At 40.8% G+C, this 13,979-nt stretch overlaps 2 protein-coding genes across 4 annotated transcripts; one reads left to right on the top strand and one right to left on the bottom strand.

Moving 5' to 3' along the window:
* Positions 1 to 687: 687 nt before the first annotated feature.
* On the bottom strand, positions 688 to 10,299 carry LOC135942566 (uncharacterized). 2 transcript variants are annotated; one of them, XM_065488735.1, is made up of 3 exons: positions 10,177 to 10,299; positions 3,786 to 3,955; positions 688 to 3,344 (listed from the first exon to the last, which is right to left on the bottom strand). In XM_065488735.1, exons 2-3 carry the CDS (start codon positions 3,926 to 3,928, stop codon positions 827 to 829), a joined length of 2,661 nt encoding a protein of 886 aa, XP_065344807.1. In that variant the 5' UTR covers positions 3,929 to 3,955; positions 10,177 to 10,299; the 3' UTR covers positions 688 to 826. The 2 variants fall into 2 exon arrangements, with proteins under 2 accessions (XP_065344807.1, XP_065344808.1); XM_065488736.1 differs by lacking the exon at positions 10,177 to 10,299 and adding an exon at positions 9,697 to 9,778.
* A 189-nt stretch (positions 10,300 to 10,488) lies between these two features.
* On the top strand, positions 10,489 to 13,922 carry gammaSnap1 (gamma Soluble NSF attachment protein 1). 2 transcript variants are annotated; one of them, XM_065488732.1, is made up of 9 exons: positions 10,489 to 10,771; positions 10,843 to 10,944; positions 11,005 to 11,072; positions 11,142 to 11,226; positions 11,304 to 11,321; positions 11,372 to 11,579; positions 11,809 to 12,057; positions 12,108 to 12,326; positions 13,249 to 13,922. In XM_065488732.1, exons 2-9 carry the CDS (start codon positions 10,886 to 10,888, stop codon positions 13,327 to 13,329), a joined length of 987 nt encoding a protein of 328 aa, XP_065344804.1. In that variant the 5' UTR covers positions 10,489 to 10,771; positions 10,843 to 10,885; the 3' UTR covers positions 13,330 to 13,922. The 2 variants fall into 2 exon arrangements, with proteins under 2 accessions (XP_065344804.1, XP_065344803.1); XM_065488731.1 differs by having other exon boundaries at positions 10,490 to 10,751.
* The last annotated feature ends 57 nt before the right edge of the window (positions 13,923 to 13,979 follow it).

The raw sequence follows: 13,979 nt of genomic DNA, 5'->3' as shown, positions 1-13,979 counted from the left end.
AAAAATAATTAAAGAATGGAGTGCAAAGATTTGAAAAGGGTGAATGTTTTAATTGACTGTGGCAATTTAAAGTAATTTAATATTGATTTCATGATTCTGATAATAATTCCCACTTTTCTCTAATAACTCATTTCTAAATTTTTCCAAAAAATGTAAAAATGAATCGTAAGAATTTTCATCGTTAAAGATATTTTCCAGTTTCCTTTAAGAAGAAACACTTCCAATGCTCGCATCATGGCATCATTGATGATGATGAGGCTTTGAATTTTTTCTCTCCTTTATTCAATCGTTTTTTTTATTCTGGTTCTTAATAATTTCAAATATTACTTTTCTGATGCGCAGGTTAATTCAAAATTAAAATAAAAGTGCAGTAATTGAAATGAAGTAAAATAAAGAATTAATTAATTGCGATTTTTTACGTTTTTGTTACATTGATAAACCATGAATATAAAAAAGCAATTTGACAAGGTTTAAAGTTTTATAAAAGCTGCTGTTTAATTAGTTTTTCTTTTCAACCGGCCAGAATTTTTGTCAAAATAGTTAATAATTCCCCAAACGCTCGACAGGAGTGTTTCTTGTGTCAAATAAAACCTCTTGATATTATTTTTTTCGTATGGCAGTACATTCAAAATCATTTTATTTTGATCAAAATTACTTTTAGGTGTGATAAATGAAAACGTCCCTAAATATTGCTTCCGCTTAGTTTGATATATTCAGCTTAATTAATACAAAACTATACATCTTGCGCACATTCACTTAGTGACCCTTATATGCATATAATTAAAAATATACAGCTACACAAATCAGAGGTAACAGTTGAAGAGTTTTAAGTTTGCAAAAGATTCATGTAGATCTGCCGGTCTCTCATTTTTTTGAACTTGAGAGACATTGCTCTTTGGGCATCAGGGGGCGAGTGGAAGGCGATCCGCAAATCACCCGTGGGCTTGCCCATGTCGTTAAACCGCCGAATGACGTCTTGCCTGGTCAGTTCAAAGTCGGAGAAAAAGCTGAGAATCTCGTCAATGTCTGCCTGGTAGGGCACGTTTGTCACTTCGATCACACATCCGGGCTTGCCGAACTCGATGTTGGGCTCCTGAGGAGGGCCGTTCATGAACGGGGGCCTGGGCCGGTTGCCCATCATGTGCGGGGGGAAGGGGCCGCGCGGAAAGGGGCCCCGCATGGGGAACATCTGCGGGTTGCGCGGGTCGAACTGCGGCCTGTTCATGTTCATGAAATTGGGCCGCATCTGGTGGCGCATCTGCTCCTGTCCGTTGCGCGGCCCCATCATCTGGTTGGGGTTCTTGGCCATGCCGAGGGCCATCTCCATCTCTTGCCGCACCACCGGCCGCACGGTGATCTCCTTGGTGCCCAGAGTGGTTTTGTTCTTGGCCACGGCGCGCACGCCCTCGGCAGGATTGCGGAACTCGCAGAAGGCGTCGCCGGCCGGGGCGCCTTTGTCGTCCTGCATGATGAAGATGTGAAGCGGAATGAGGCCGACGTCGGAGAAGAAGTCAAGGATCTCTCTGTTGTTGGTGGTCGGTGGCAGGCCCTTCAGCAGGACGCACTCGGATACTACCGGCGTAGCCACGGCCGCCGGCACTTCCTCTTTCGGTTTCGGCACGGATTCCGTGACACTGCTGACGGCCTTCTGCGCCCTGAAGATGTCCTCGAAGGAACTCTCTGTTACGTAAATCTCCTGGTTATCAATCTTGAGCTTGCCGCTGGCCGCGATAGCCCGGTTCCTCTCGCTCATCGAGGAGAACTGAACAAAGCCGGAGGGAATTCCTGTTTTGTCCCCAGGGTGCATGAGGATTACGTTGAATATGCGGGCGCCGTGGAAGACGCGCTTGACGTCCATCTCGTTGGCGTAGGGCGGTATGTTGTTGATAGCGACCACGGCCGGCTCCTGGTTGGGCGTGTACGAGTCGAGGGTGCGGTCGTACTCCTCCTCGGTGCAGTGAATCACGTCGACGCGTTGCGTGTTGTTGTACATGGTGCCGTTCATCGTCAACGCCTTGAGCTTGCACTCGGTCGAGCCAAACTTGATCAGCGCCTTCCCTTGCTTCTGTCCCTTCTCGTCCGTGATCAGCTTGATATTGAGCACGTGCAGATGCTGGAAGAACTCCCTCAGGTCGCGGTAGACCACGGTTTGGGGCATGCTGGACACCTTCACGCACGTGTTCTGCGCCGGACGCCGCACACCAATCGGCGGTCCCCCACTACCATTACTCTGCTGATTATTTTGGGACTGTTGCATTTGGGGAGCGTTGAACGACTGCTGTTGCTGCTGCTGGCCCCAGACGGGAACGTCACCCTGCTGCGCTTTGTTGTTGCTGTTCGGCTGGAAGTTGGAGAAGCGAGACATGTTCATCATGCCGGGCGACGCAGCCGGCGTCGACGGGTTGACCCACGGCGTCGGGGCCTGCTGCGCGTTCTTGGGTGTGGTGCCCACGTCGTCCTTGCTGATGCGAGGTGTTTTGTCATCCCGAGAACTCTTACGGTCGTCTCTGCGGCGGTCCCTGCTGTCGCGGGTGTGGTCCCTGGAGCGATCCCTGCTCTTGCTGCGGTCCCTCCTGCGGGTCTTGTCGCGTTCCCTCGACCTGCTGCGAGAGCGGCGGCGCCTGGTGTTGCCGCCACTGCGATCCCTGCGGTCCCTGGAGCGTCTGCGTTCCTTCGAGCGAGAACGGGAGCGCCTCCTGTCAGGCCGAACGTCCCTGCCCGCACGCTCGTTCACCTGCTGCTGTTGTTGCTGCTGCTGCTGTTGTTGTTGATGCTGTTGCTGCAATTGCTGTTGCTGCTGATGGACCTGGTTGTTGTTGTTGTTGGGACGCATGTGGTTCATCTGAGCCTGCATCATTGGGTTTACGGTCTGGTGGTGCGGCATCATGGGGTGCTGCTGTTGTTGCATCGGCAGGTGAGGGTGCATCAAGGGGTTGTTGCTGTGCGCTGCCACGTTGCCAAGGGTCAAGCTGGTCTGCTGCGCGTTTGCGAGTGGAAGGTTGTTCAGCTGGGCCGCCGCCATGCCCATTCCGAGCATGCCAAGCAGGCGCTGCTGCACTGGCAGCTGCGCTTGCATCGGCAGGCCCATCTGCTGGGTCAGGTGTGGAGCTGCGATGTTGGCGATGGTCGGAATGGTGGGCTGCGGCACTGGTTGCACGGCTGGAATGATGGGGGCCGCGGTCACCGGAGGGGTGACGCTCGCGGCCTGCATGCCCAACACCTTCTGCCTGGCTGTGTCAATGACCTTCTGCATCTCCGTCCTCGAGCTGAGGAGCAAGCTGACCTGTGTTTCTTTCAGCTTTCCACCGTTATGCATCATCGCCTGTCGCGCATCTTCATCGGTGCTGTTAAACGATTGTAAATTTAGAATTTTAGCTAACCTAGCTCAATGGAGCACTAAACTTATTTATTTATTTTATCTGCGTCAAATCTGAGCAATTTTTTAAGATATTTTCTCATCAATAATTTGTCATTTTAATTTAAAATAAAAAGGCAAGAGAATTTTAGGGAAAGGTTTGAATAAAAACGAGCCATTGATTTAATAATTTACATAGTTTGCATATTAAATCTTCCTTCGTGTGCATGACTCTTCTTCACTTAATTGTTTTAAGCTTGAATTTGTAAATCAATCTAGGAACAGATTCTTTCTCAAAATCATTTTTCATACGTTTACTATCTTTGAATATTATGAGAGTCCAAGCATTTTTGTTTTGTGTACGATTCAAATTAAATAAATTATTTTGAAACATTTTGCATCGTCATAATCAAGTATTGAAGTTCGGTACCTGAAGGCAATAAATGCATCGCCCTGTTCTCCGCCGACAATGTGGACGCCTCCCTCAGGTATCGAGAGACCTTGAAAGAATTGCCGAATGTCCAAAGCGTTGGCCGACCACGGAAGGTTCTGCAGCCGGATGATGACGCTCATGGTGGCGCAGTGTAGTTTCCAGCGACTCTGTAAATAATTTACTCTTTGCTATTCTGTTTTGCGGAACATTTATTTATTATTCTAATAAGAGAGAAATAGTTTATGAATGCGGCGCACAGGGTTTCGTTCGAAAGGCTCCTTTGAAGAAGAAAAGACAACTCTCCTCTCTCCAGAAATATATCCAAACGTAGATAAAAGTGTAGGAATCATGCAATATTGTTTTTCAGAGGAATTTAAAAATTCTTTATCGACTGAACCTTTATTTTCTTTAGTGCTTATAGTTACCCACAGTCTAAATTCCCATTTAATTTTGTTTAGTTCTCCAACATGTTTGTCGGATTAATATTATTTGATTATATTTGTTTTAACTATGGAATTATTGGGCATTAGGAAAGGGCTGTATTCGACCAGTTAAAGAAGAGCTTTACAGACCAAATTTTAAGAGCATATTGCATTATTGGTGGTTCATTGAGTCTTGTTTGTGGAATTAAGCAACAGTTAATCTCTAAAATGTGCAATAAAGAAGTTATGACCAAGTAACAGTTAAATCTTAGATGTTGCGATATTTATCGAAAAATCAAAATGGTTGTCGATGATTTTTTGCTAAATTTAAATTCTTCTCGTCGTGATCTATTAAGCGGTGTTCGAATTACGAGGAAATTTTCCTTCTGGATATACAGATCCTGATTTTCAATAGGGAGACAGTCCTCAACAATAGATGCATGCAAGCTTTGGTGCAGATATTCTCGCAAATTAAATGGCAACCTGAGAAAATTAAAGCTTTCCCACCCCATTTTCGGAGAGTATTTCAGATAAACGTAGAAAGGGTTTTTCTCTTTTTTCAGAATATCTTCACTTTCAGAAAAACCCCTGCTTTGTCGACAAAATTTATGAAAAAAAATGGTGTTTCATTCATCTCTATCATTCTCGTTCGTTTAATTTTTGCGAACGGATGAAGTGGCTGCATTAAATACGCTGGTGAGTGGTGAGAGGAGCTTCCTCTATTTTTGATGTCGGTGAAAAAATTAGGCCTTTGGATAATACCTAATTATGTAAATAACCAATTTAGTGCAATTTAATATTGAGAATTCTCCATTAAAATCAGGCGCGAAAAGTATTCTTCAATTAAGTGTTAGGTTAATCTTTTTTTAAATTGGTTCGCTTGTTTAGATATATTGGCGACCCCCTGATAGCGAACAGCGCACGCCAAAACTCAGTGTTCCAATAAGATAGCGAACGAATAATGGGCCTCATTGGAAGAAGCCCATCCAGAAAATATCCGGGTCTCTTTGAATCGCTGGATATTAACTTGAACCTATGCTCAACACAACCCGTGTACTAAAAGCAAGTTAATATGTAGTCCCAATAATTCGCAGAGCGGACAACATGGGTTCCAATGTGACCCATATTTTCGCCTCATCGCACCAAGCTAGGAATTCGTCCACAAGTGGCGAGTCAGCGCCGGTGCGCCTCGCAGCCTGTTGGTCTATTTGAGCATTTCGAAAAACTTGGTTATTTTCAATCGGTGGTTCCTCCATATTCAGAATAAGTTGCGAGCAACAAAACTGAATCTAATTTAATTTCCCTGTTTCAGTATATTCTTCAGTCAGGGAGATTTGGTTGTGTGCATAACACTAAATGCATGAACAAATTAAAAACTGATAACGAGGGGTGCAATAAGTAAAAATCTAATTTTGAGTCATATAAATATCATTTTGCATGCACACAACCAAATATCATCAATTTATGACATCGAAAAATAATTCATTTGTACATTTCTCAATCATAAGGTATTTCAAAATTAAAATAAATTTACCAGAGTGATAACAATTATGATTAAAGTTGTTTTCATCAAACGGTTTGTATTTGTTATTGATAAACAAAAACTCAAGCCATTAAATAACACACTTGATATTAAATTTCAGGTTGAAAATTGTGTTGCTTTTCAATTTTTAATAATAAGTGAACACAGGTCAGTAAATAACGCTGATTGAAAATAGCGCACGATGTTTTGGTTTAATTAAATGCAGCTGCCTCGGTGAATAGCAATCAGGCTCCGTTCTCCAGCATACGTAATTCCAGTACCTGTGTATATTCACCGTGGTACCTAAATTTAATGCAACCCAAACAGAAGCAAACAGAAAATTTTAAAAATTGAAGTTTATCTTTGAAGAAAACAAGAAAATTAAATATTGTTAAGTAGAAGTTGACGGAGTTTTAAAAAACATATTGATCTGGCAACAGGATAACATTGAAACACGTGCCCCACTGTGAGCACGATAGTCGATCGAAGAAGTGCTTGTATGTATAACTAGTCTATCGCGAGCAACCACTTGAGCGTGCGCAGACTTTTCTCGCCTGACGAGCTTTTTCGTTGTTATAGCAGTTTTCGCTTAAAACTACTTACTGAAGTTAAAAAAAAAACAGAAGAGAACGATACATTTAGTCAAAGTAATTCAAAATTTATAATGCCAATAATATGTCCAATAAAGAAGTTGGAAAATAAATACACTGGAGGAATAAATAAATAGGGTCTCTTGGAAGAAATTTTGATTAAAATTGCAAAAAATAACCTCTCAACTTTCTGCCTTCATATTTTTACGTGAATCTATGACAAGCAAATTTCAAGTAGTTAGTACAAGTTAGTAAAAAATAGCATTGCTCAACATGAAACAATAATTTGTCTTTATAATTTTGCTCATTTTCTAATCAAATGAAGTCTTCCTAATAAAATAATTTACGTTTCGGTGATGATTTAGGGAATCGCAGTCTATTGTTTGAACATAAAATATAACCCTGTTTACTTGAAATTTATTTAAATAATTCCATGCTATTTTATGACGAGCAATTTTATAAAGGAAAATGTTCTGCGTATCAAATCTTTATAAACGATCAGAAAACTTATATTAAATTAGAGGTGCTTCAAAATTATATGAAAACTAAGAAAAATAAAAATGAACTCGGCACAAACTAAAACAACGTTTGATATTAATTACTTTTAAAATATTAGCTCAAAATTATTTAATCCACCCAAAGTGCAACTGATGCCGACAGCGCACAGCGAGTGGAAAAAATTAAATTCGCCCAGGGAAGCACCAGACTGACTTAATTTCCAGTTGTGCACCTGAGAATGACCGCTCCTGACTTTATAGAAAATTAAGTCAGGAACAAAACCAAATCTACAGTGAGGTCCTGAATAATCAGCAAAAATAGAAATTCCTACGACAACCTTGTCATTTTAAATTCAATCAGAAGAAAACTTTCGCGTTATTACAGAAACTGTGCAGGAAAAATTATGTTTGGTCGACTCAGCAATGTAATTCATGCCAAAATCAGAACGAAGCGATTGTAAGTTCGCCATGTGGCTCATTTCGTGAGCCATTTGATGCCCGCAGAGCACGCTGTTCTGATCACGCGACGCCTCGATTATAGCTCTCTTTGTTGTTGAGGATCAGCTGATGCGCCCTGCAACTGGGCGGAATCGCGAACATTTCCAAATGCGTGGAGGAACGCCCTCGTTTCCATTTCAGTATGAAAGGAAGTGTTTCACGTAGGTGGCCTAGTTACCGTGTGGAGCATTAGCTTCAAACAAAGCCTGTTTTGAATAAAACTATAAGCTAATAGATAATTTACAGGGAAAAGGGTGCAGAGACTGATCGGTGACTTTCTTCATCAAACCAGATTTTTATGTCCCATGAAGGGTTACCAGGAACCTAACCGGCTTGTGTACGAAGTGTAATTCCTTTGTTCTTAAGATGATGTGCAAGTTAAATAACTTCAAATCAAAAAACTAAAAATTGAATTAAGTTATCGCCTTACAATTCGTGTGGATAGGACTTTGATAGCATTGATTCTAAATTACATTGCAGAAAAAATGCCAAATACTCAATGTTACTGATAGATGTAAACTACATGTAGTAGTCCAGACTCATAAAATTTTGTACAATAACAGTCCTGAATATTTGCGTAGACTTGTAACGACAGTGCATGATGTCGATTTGTTGGGCAGGTCGCGGGCGCATCGAATGCGACTTCTGGCCCCCTTTGTAAGTGTAACAGTGCCTGAGCAGTGCTTCCAGGTCATGTGCTATCGGCTGTAGAACAACTTGTCACCGAATCTGTGTATGAACGAAACTCTAGTGCATTCAAACAAAAAGTTAGCCAAATTTTTCTTGCCAAATTTGATTGATTAATTGACTGATTTTTTTTTATTTCCCTCTGTAATCAAACCAAAAAATGTTTTGATATTGTTTCTGTTGTGTTCTGAATGTGGGGAGGTTTGGAGCATAGTTGCTCTGTTGATCCGCAATAAAATCATTTTTAATCTAAATTATAAAATTGCACAAATTGACTTTTTTAATCGTATTTGTTGTCATTTTTCGGTTTGAACAAGAAGTTTTCCCCAAAAATATGAAAGAGGAATGATACTGGAAAAGCCTGGAAAATGCTTGTTGCCAATGCATAAACTCATCCCTTAGGATTTAGGTAAAGCCTAAATTGACCTAAGAAGCACTGTAATTTTTTGAGGAAATTGGCTGGAAAGTTACCGTGCTTTTCAAATGGCAATGGCTGTCTCCTTACTTGAAATCAGATTTAATTTCAAAACCAAGAGTTTCCCTAATAAGTGGCATACACCGTTGGACAGATCTCGACGAGAGGAATCGGAATATGCCAAGAAAATATGTTCGAGCACTGTACATTTTGGAGAAAATTGGCAAAATTTGAATTTTTATTGTAGGAAGGTCATTTTTTTATTATTGCAAATTTTTTAACAAATTGTTTACCGGTCAATTGTTTAAGGCATCCAACAATTTAAATAATTTTCAATTGTTGCCCAGTATCATTCCACTTAAATTAAAAATTGAAAATTTTGTCTGAGGGACTCAATACGAACGACAGTAACCCAGAGGCCACACAGGCCACGTGCAGATGCCCACTTCATAAACCAAATAATTTGTTCTTATAATAATTCTAATCTAGTTTAGGTTCAACCCCTTTTTCTATACACAATTAAATTTTAAACAATCCTAGCAAATAAAATGCTTTAATTAATTTTTTAAGTTAAGTGATATTCACAACTCTGTGTGAGATTACTCCACGAATAATTTAAAATATTACAACTTTTCAGTACAACTTTAAAATCTTTGAAGCCGTTACGAATTCAAGCTACTCAGAAAACTCAAAGCATCATGGATTTAATTCTTAAAAATTACCTAAAAGTTTAAAATTCAAATCAAGAAACGTTTCACAGCGATAATTTAAAATTTAGAACACTTTTTGGAACGCGTGTAGAGAACAACCAACACACCTCAATAGAACGAAAACAAAACAGCTGTGATCCATTCAATTTTGGACCTGGAGAAAAAAGTTTCGGGTGTCATAATTAAAAAATTTAAGAAATAATGTTAATTTTTAGCTGGACGTTTAAATTTGTGTTAGTTAAAAAAATTGCTTTACGTTCGAGGTAGTTAGTCTGGTGTTTCGCAACATAATATCAAATAAACAATGGGAAATGAAGACAAATGCTTTGCGCAATAGTTTCAAAAATTATTTCGACACAACAATCCTTCAATTGTTGAGCTAAACTTGAATATTATTAAATATGAAGAACCAGGAGGACGAAAATTCAAAATTCAAACTGCTTGGAGGAAGAGGACACACGAGCTTTTTCTAAATTCCACTGCGCACCCTCTAAAGGTGCACAATATATGGGGCGCGTGTGAACTGCGATGAGAATTACATAGACGAAGCAAATCGGGAATAATTACGGTGGATCCCTTAGCTGGTGTCGATTATGGGTCCAAATCCAAAAGAAATGCGTTTTCTGCACAAACTGTACCAATCCAAGAGCTCCGCAAGCTGTCTTCCGCGGCTATTACATAGACCTTTGAACGACGCTTATCGCGGCTCATGTGGGTGCAGAAAATAATACGCCTCTGTCCTTTTCGTGTATGTATTCCAGCAGCAAAATGTCACCTTCGACGCAGCGAGGAGTGAGCGAGTGACAGAACTGCGGGGTAGGAAGGTGCTTTGGTCCTAGGATGCGGCCAGTTTCGTAAAATTCAGCTAAAATAGCACATCATTTGGAGAAAATCTCGCACATTCGACAATTCAAGATGGCGAGACGACATAACATAGCCTTTTGGGCGACCCAATTTATGATACAAAATATCTTTATAAACACTCTTACCAGATAACATCTGCGTGACTTAACCTAGAGAAGAAACTCTCTAAAATGAAATATTCACCTTTAAAGAACAATTATGTTTTGATCTGCAGTAGATAATTAAACGAAAATCCTTTCTTCCGCGGCAACGAGTCGATCCCTGCCTAGATTTAGCCTGTCGATGTCCAACGATTCCGACTCGACACCGAAGGCTGACGTAAAAAATTACGTTATTTGTTCCTGATTGGTGGCCTGCGTTTAGACTCCTCTTCTCATTAGTCAGTTCAAAAATTGCCCCGTAAAAGATAACCAATCAGAGAGGCCAAATCCTACACGCACATTGATTCCGCGTCTTTCTCTCTGTCAACAGGCATGCGCACTGTGCAATGACGTCACCGCCCTCCTACCGTCCTATCCCATTCAGTGCTGCCACTCTCCACCCCCGACCCCTGTGCTCTGTGCTGTAGATCCAACCCTTTCGCAGAAGTGCAATTATTTACGTCCTTCCCTCCATGGGCTCTTTGTGAATGGCGCATTGGCGAAATTCGTAGATGCTTCCGTGCAGTCCGCACCTGAAATTCCGGCCTAACTGGGTGCTCTTTGAGTCCTACAACGAAGAGAACTGAGGTTGTTTGCCGATAACAACATCCTCGGCAGGTGCGATATCTTTTCTTTTGGTATAATTTGACCTGCTTGAACTTGCAATCCCTGTGTATTGATTTTTGTGCACGCCTTCTCTTCTTCCCAGGCGTTCTTTGCGAGTGTGACCATCACTATTTCATTCGCTTACGATGGCATCGAATAAAAAGTTTGATGAAGGGTTGGAGCACATCAAGAACGCTGAGAAATGGTATGAATTTTGTGCAAATTTGTCATTTCTGTGCTCTATGAGTTGACATTAATTTTGCAGCATGAAAACGTCTCTGCTGAAATGGAGACCAGACTTTGACATTGCTGCCGACGAGTATGCTAAAGCTGGTGAGATTAAATAATTATATTTATGTACATACTTAGTAAAGCTGATAATTTATGAATTTTGGAAAATAGCAACCTGCTTCAGGAACGCCAAAGCTTTTGAGCAGTGCAAAGACTGTCTGATGAAAGCTGCCGATTGCAACAAGCAAAATCGAGCGTATCCTTTTCTATTTTTAAACGTCTTATCTGAAATGTCAAATAATAATTATATTTTTCCTTTACTGATAATACTAGTTTGTTTCACGCTGGAAAGTAAGTTGTTGATTTTTCTTCTAAAAATGTATCTAATAATCAAATTTTAGGAATTACGAACAGGCAATGCTGGTGTGCAAAGAGCTTGGCGACCTGAGAGACGTCCAAATGCTTGCCGAGAAGAGTTGTACGCTTTACCAACAGCACGGCTCTGGCGACTCTGGGGCGCAAGCTTTAGATAAAGGGGCGAAAATTCTTGAATCTCAGTATCCAGAGCAGGCTCTTCGTCTGTACCAGAGAGCTTGTGACGTTGTCATGGTAATTATTTTATTTTTACTTCGCAAGGAACATTTTAAAAATATTGTTAATGCTGTTTATGTTTATGAAAACAAATTAAGTTTGGATTGTTTTAAAGAATTTTCTTAGATCTCATTTCTAATTTTTAAACTTGAAATTGGGCTGTTTAATCAAGAATTAATTTTGCATGAAATTTTAAAATGTTTGAACTCATGATTTGAGAAGTAAAAATGAATTTGATTTCTTACAGACTGAGGACAATGCTCGCCAAGGCTCGGAATACGCGAGCAAAGTCGCTCGGATCATGGTAAAGCTGGGCATGTACGACCAGGCAACAGACGCCGTTCGGAGGGAAATCGGCATGCACCAACAAAACGAAAGTACAGGCTCGATCGGCAGGCTAGCCGTGGCCTTGGTGCTCATCCAGCTGGCGCGAGGAGACACCGTGGCCGCGGAGAAGGCCTTCAAGGAGTGGGGCAACTGCTGCGACCCTCCAGAGGTGCTTTTGTTAGTATTTCTAGGGGGTTTTCCCTAATCCGATCGCTTCAGGTGCAAACCCTGGAGGAACTGTTGCAAGGGTTCGACGAGGAGGACCCGGAAATGGCAGCTCGGGCTTTGAACAGCTCCTTCATCAAGCACATGGATGTGGAGTACTCTAGGCTGGCCCGAGATTTGCCACTGCCGAAAGGAACGGCACCGCTGTCTAAGGCGTCGGTTATCGAGAAGGCGGCACCCTCGTACATATCGCCAAATAAAGGCTCGGCAGAGGTAATTATCGTGGATATCATGGGATATTACTGAAGGCCTTAGCCGCGAGATTTAATGCGGTGGCTGGCAGGGGTAATTTTCGCGATTTTGACCAACCGGTTTAAGGTTTAAGCAAAGAAGGTTAAACTCAGCCATAAATGGGATTTTTTTAAATTTATGGTTAAAATAGGTCGTTAACTACTGAAACACTGTTAAGATTTTATTTTTGTATGTTAATTATATAATTTTCAAAATTGAAGTCTTAAAATTCAAGGTAGAGATGTAATCTATAGTATAATTATTATTTTATTTTGATAATTCCCTAATTTTAGCTTATTTAGGAGGCTAAATACCTGTTAAATCCGGCCTGGTCGAAATTATTTTAAAAGAGCTGGCATTTTTCGAACACTGCGTGGCGGGACAGGCCTACCCAATTTTTCGCTGAGCAGCTGGCCATTTTCACTGGCGGCTGGTGCGGCTGACAATATTTTAAACGTGAAGTTTGATAGTGCTTAACTGTCCAAGGGGCCACAAGAAATTTTTTCCCCTGCACTTTTTAATTATTGACCATTTTTAACTGGCGGCTGCCCACGTGACCCAAAATTTGCTGGCTGGCTGAGACCACTATGGATGAATTAATAAATATTTTCCATTCTTTAAAGTCATTGGAAATTTAATTTTGCGCTTTAATCCTATTTAAGGAAATTTTCAATCCCAGACCGTTCAAAACAGCATAATTTTGCAACAGTTTAGAAATCGTTCCGCATTTTCTACTTATTTTGTTGCAACACCCCGGAAATTCCTCGTTGCCAATTTATGCCATAAATTTATTCCTAACGATTCAGTTAATGCCAAAGTTAACCTAAATTTGTGAGAAAATTGGCCGCAGAGTTAAGATGCTTTACGAGTGGTAATATTTATCTAAAATGCAAACTCTTTCCAGGAGGGTGCTATTGGTGGCGCGGAGGGTGCTGTGGGCGGCGCGAACGAAGATGATGACGAAGGCGGATTCGGATTGTGTTAAATGGCTCTGGAATTGTTGTTTGATGAATTTTCTTTTTTTTTTTTTTTGTAACCTGTGCGGAATACGAGCCAACAGGGTAGAGGCTCAGCCCTGTCGCCTCGTATCAGCAAGTCATTCCTTTCAGATAAACTAAGAGTAATTTAAACTGATTACAACACGCAACAAATTACCATGTTGCTTTTAGAACTCTTAAAAAAACTGTAAAAATCTTTAAAGATATATTACGCATAAATAACCCATTGAATGTATGTCCCCTTCATCAGCTGAAGTTGCAAAAAAAAATCACAACTCAAATTCCAACCCCAGGTGATAAGATAGTTGAACTTGCTATGATGTTACTATTCAATCGCAACAAGTTGCTGAAGAAAGCTAGTCATGCTTGACAAATGACTTATTTTTTGAAAGTGTTGATTACTGTGTAAATACGTTACGTTAATTAAATTTTTACGATCGATTTAAACTGATTCCATGCGAAGGGAGATGTCCAAACGAGATCTCTAATATTGTGTTTTGAATGTTGAATTTGTAATGTTATTTTACTGTTACTATGTGAAGATGAAATAAAAGCAACACAGTTGAACATTTGTGAACCCGTAATCGAAAACGGTTTATCATTCTTCACCATTCACTAATAATTATTGGTAGAGAAA

Source organism: Cloeon dipterum, chromosome 4 (genome assembly GCF_949628265.1).
Source record: "Cloeon dipterum chromosome 4, ieCloDipt1.1, whole genome shotgun sequence".
Taxonomy (NCBI): domain Eukaryota; kingdom Metazoa; phylum Arthropoda; class Insecta; order Ephemeroptera; family Baetidae; genus Cloeon; species Cloeon dipterum.
The sequence above is the reverse complement of the archived record's forward strand: the minus strand, read 5'-3'. Positions and strand labels throughout refer to the sequence as shown.

Excerpts from the sequence above, each read along its gene's own strand:
- LOC135942566 (XM_065488735.1), bottom strand. The coding sequence starts at position 3,928 with ATGAGCGTCATCATCCGGCTGCAGAACCTTCCGTGGTCGGCCAACGCT. Across the intron at positions 3,345-3,785 it reads GATGCATTTATTGCCTTCAG|CACCGATGAAGATGCGCGAC; the intron begins GTACCGAACTTC and ends ATCGTTTAACAG.
- gammaSnap1 (XM_065488732.1), top strand. The coding sequence starts at position 10,886 with ATGGCATCGAATAAAAAGTTTGATGAAGGGTTGGAGCACATCAAGAAC. Across the intron at positions 10,945-11,004 it reads ATCAAGAACGCTGAGAAATG|CATGAAAACGTCTCTGCTGA; the intron begins GTATGAATTTTG and ends TTAATTTTGCAG. Across the intron at positions 12,327-13,248 it reads CAAATAAAGGCTCGGCAGAG|GAGGGTGCTATTGGTGGCGC; the intron begins GTAATTATCGTG and ends AACTCTTTCCAG.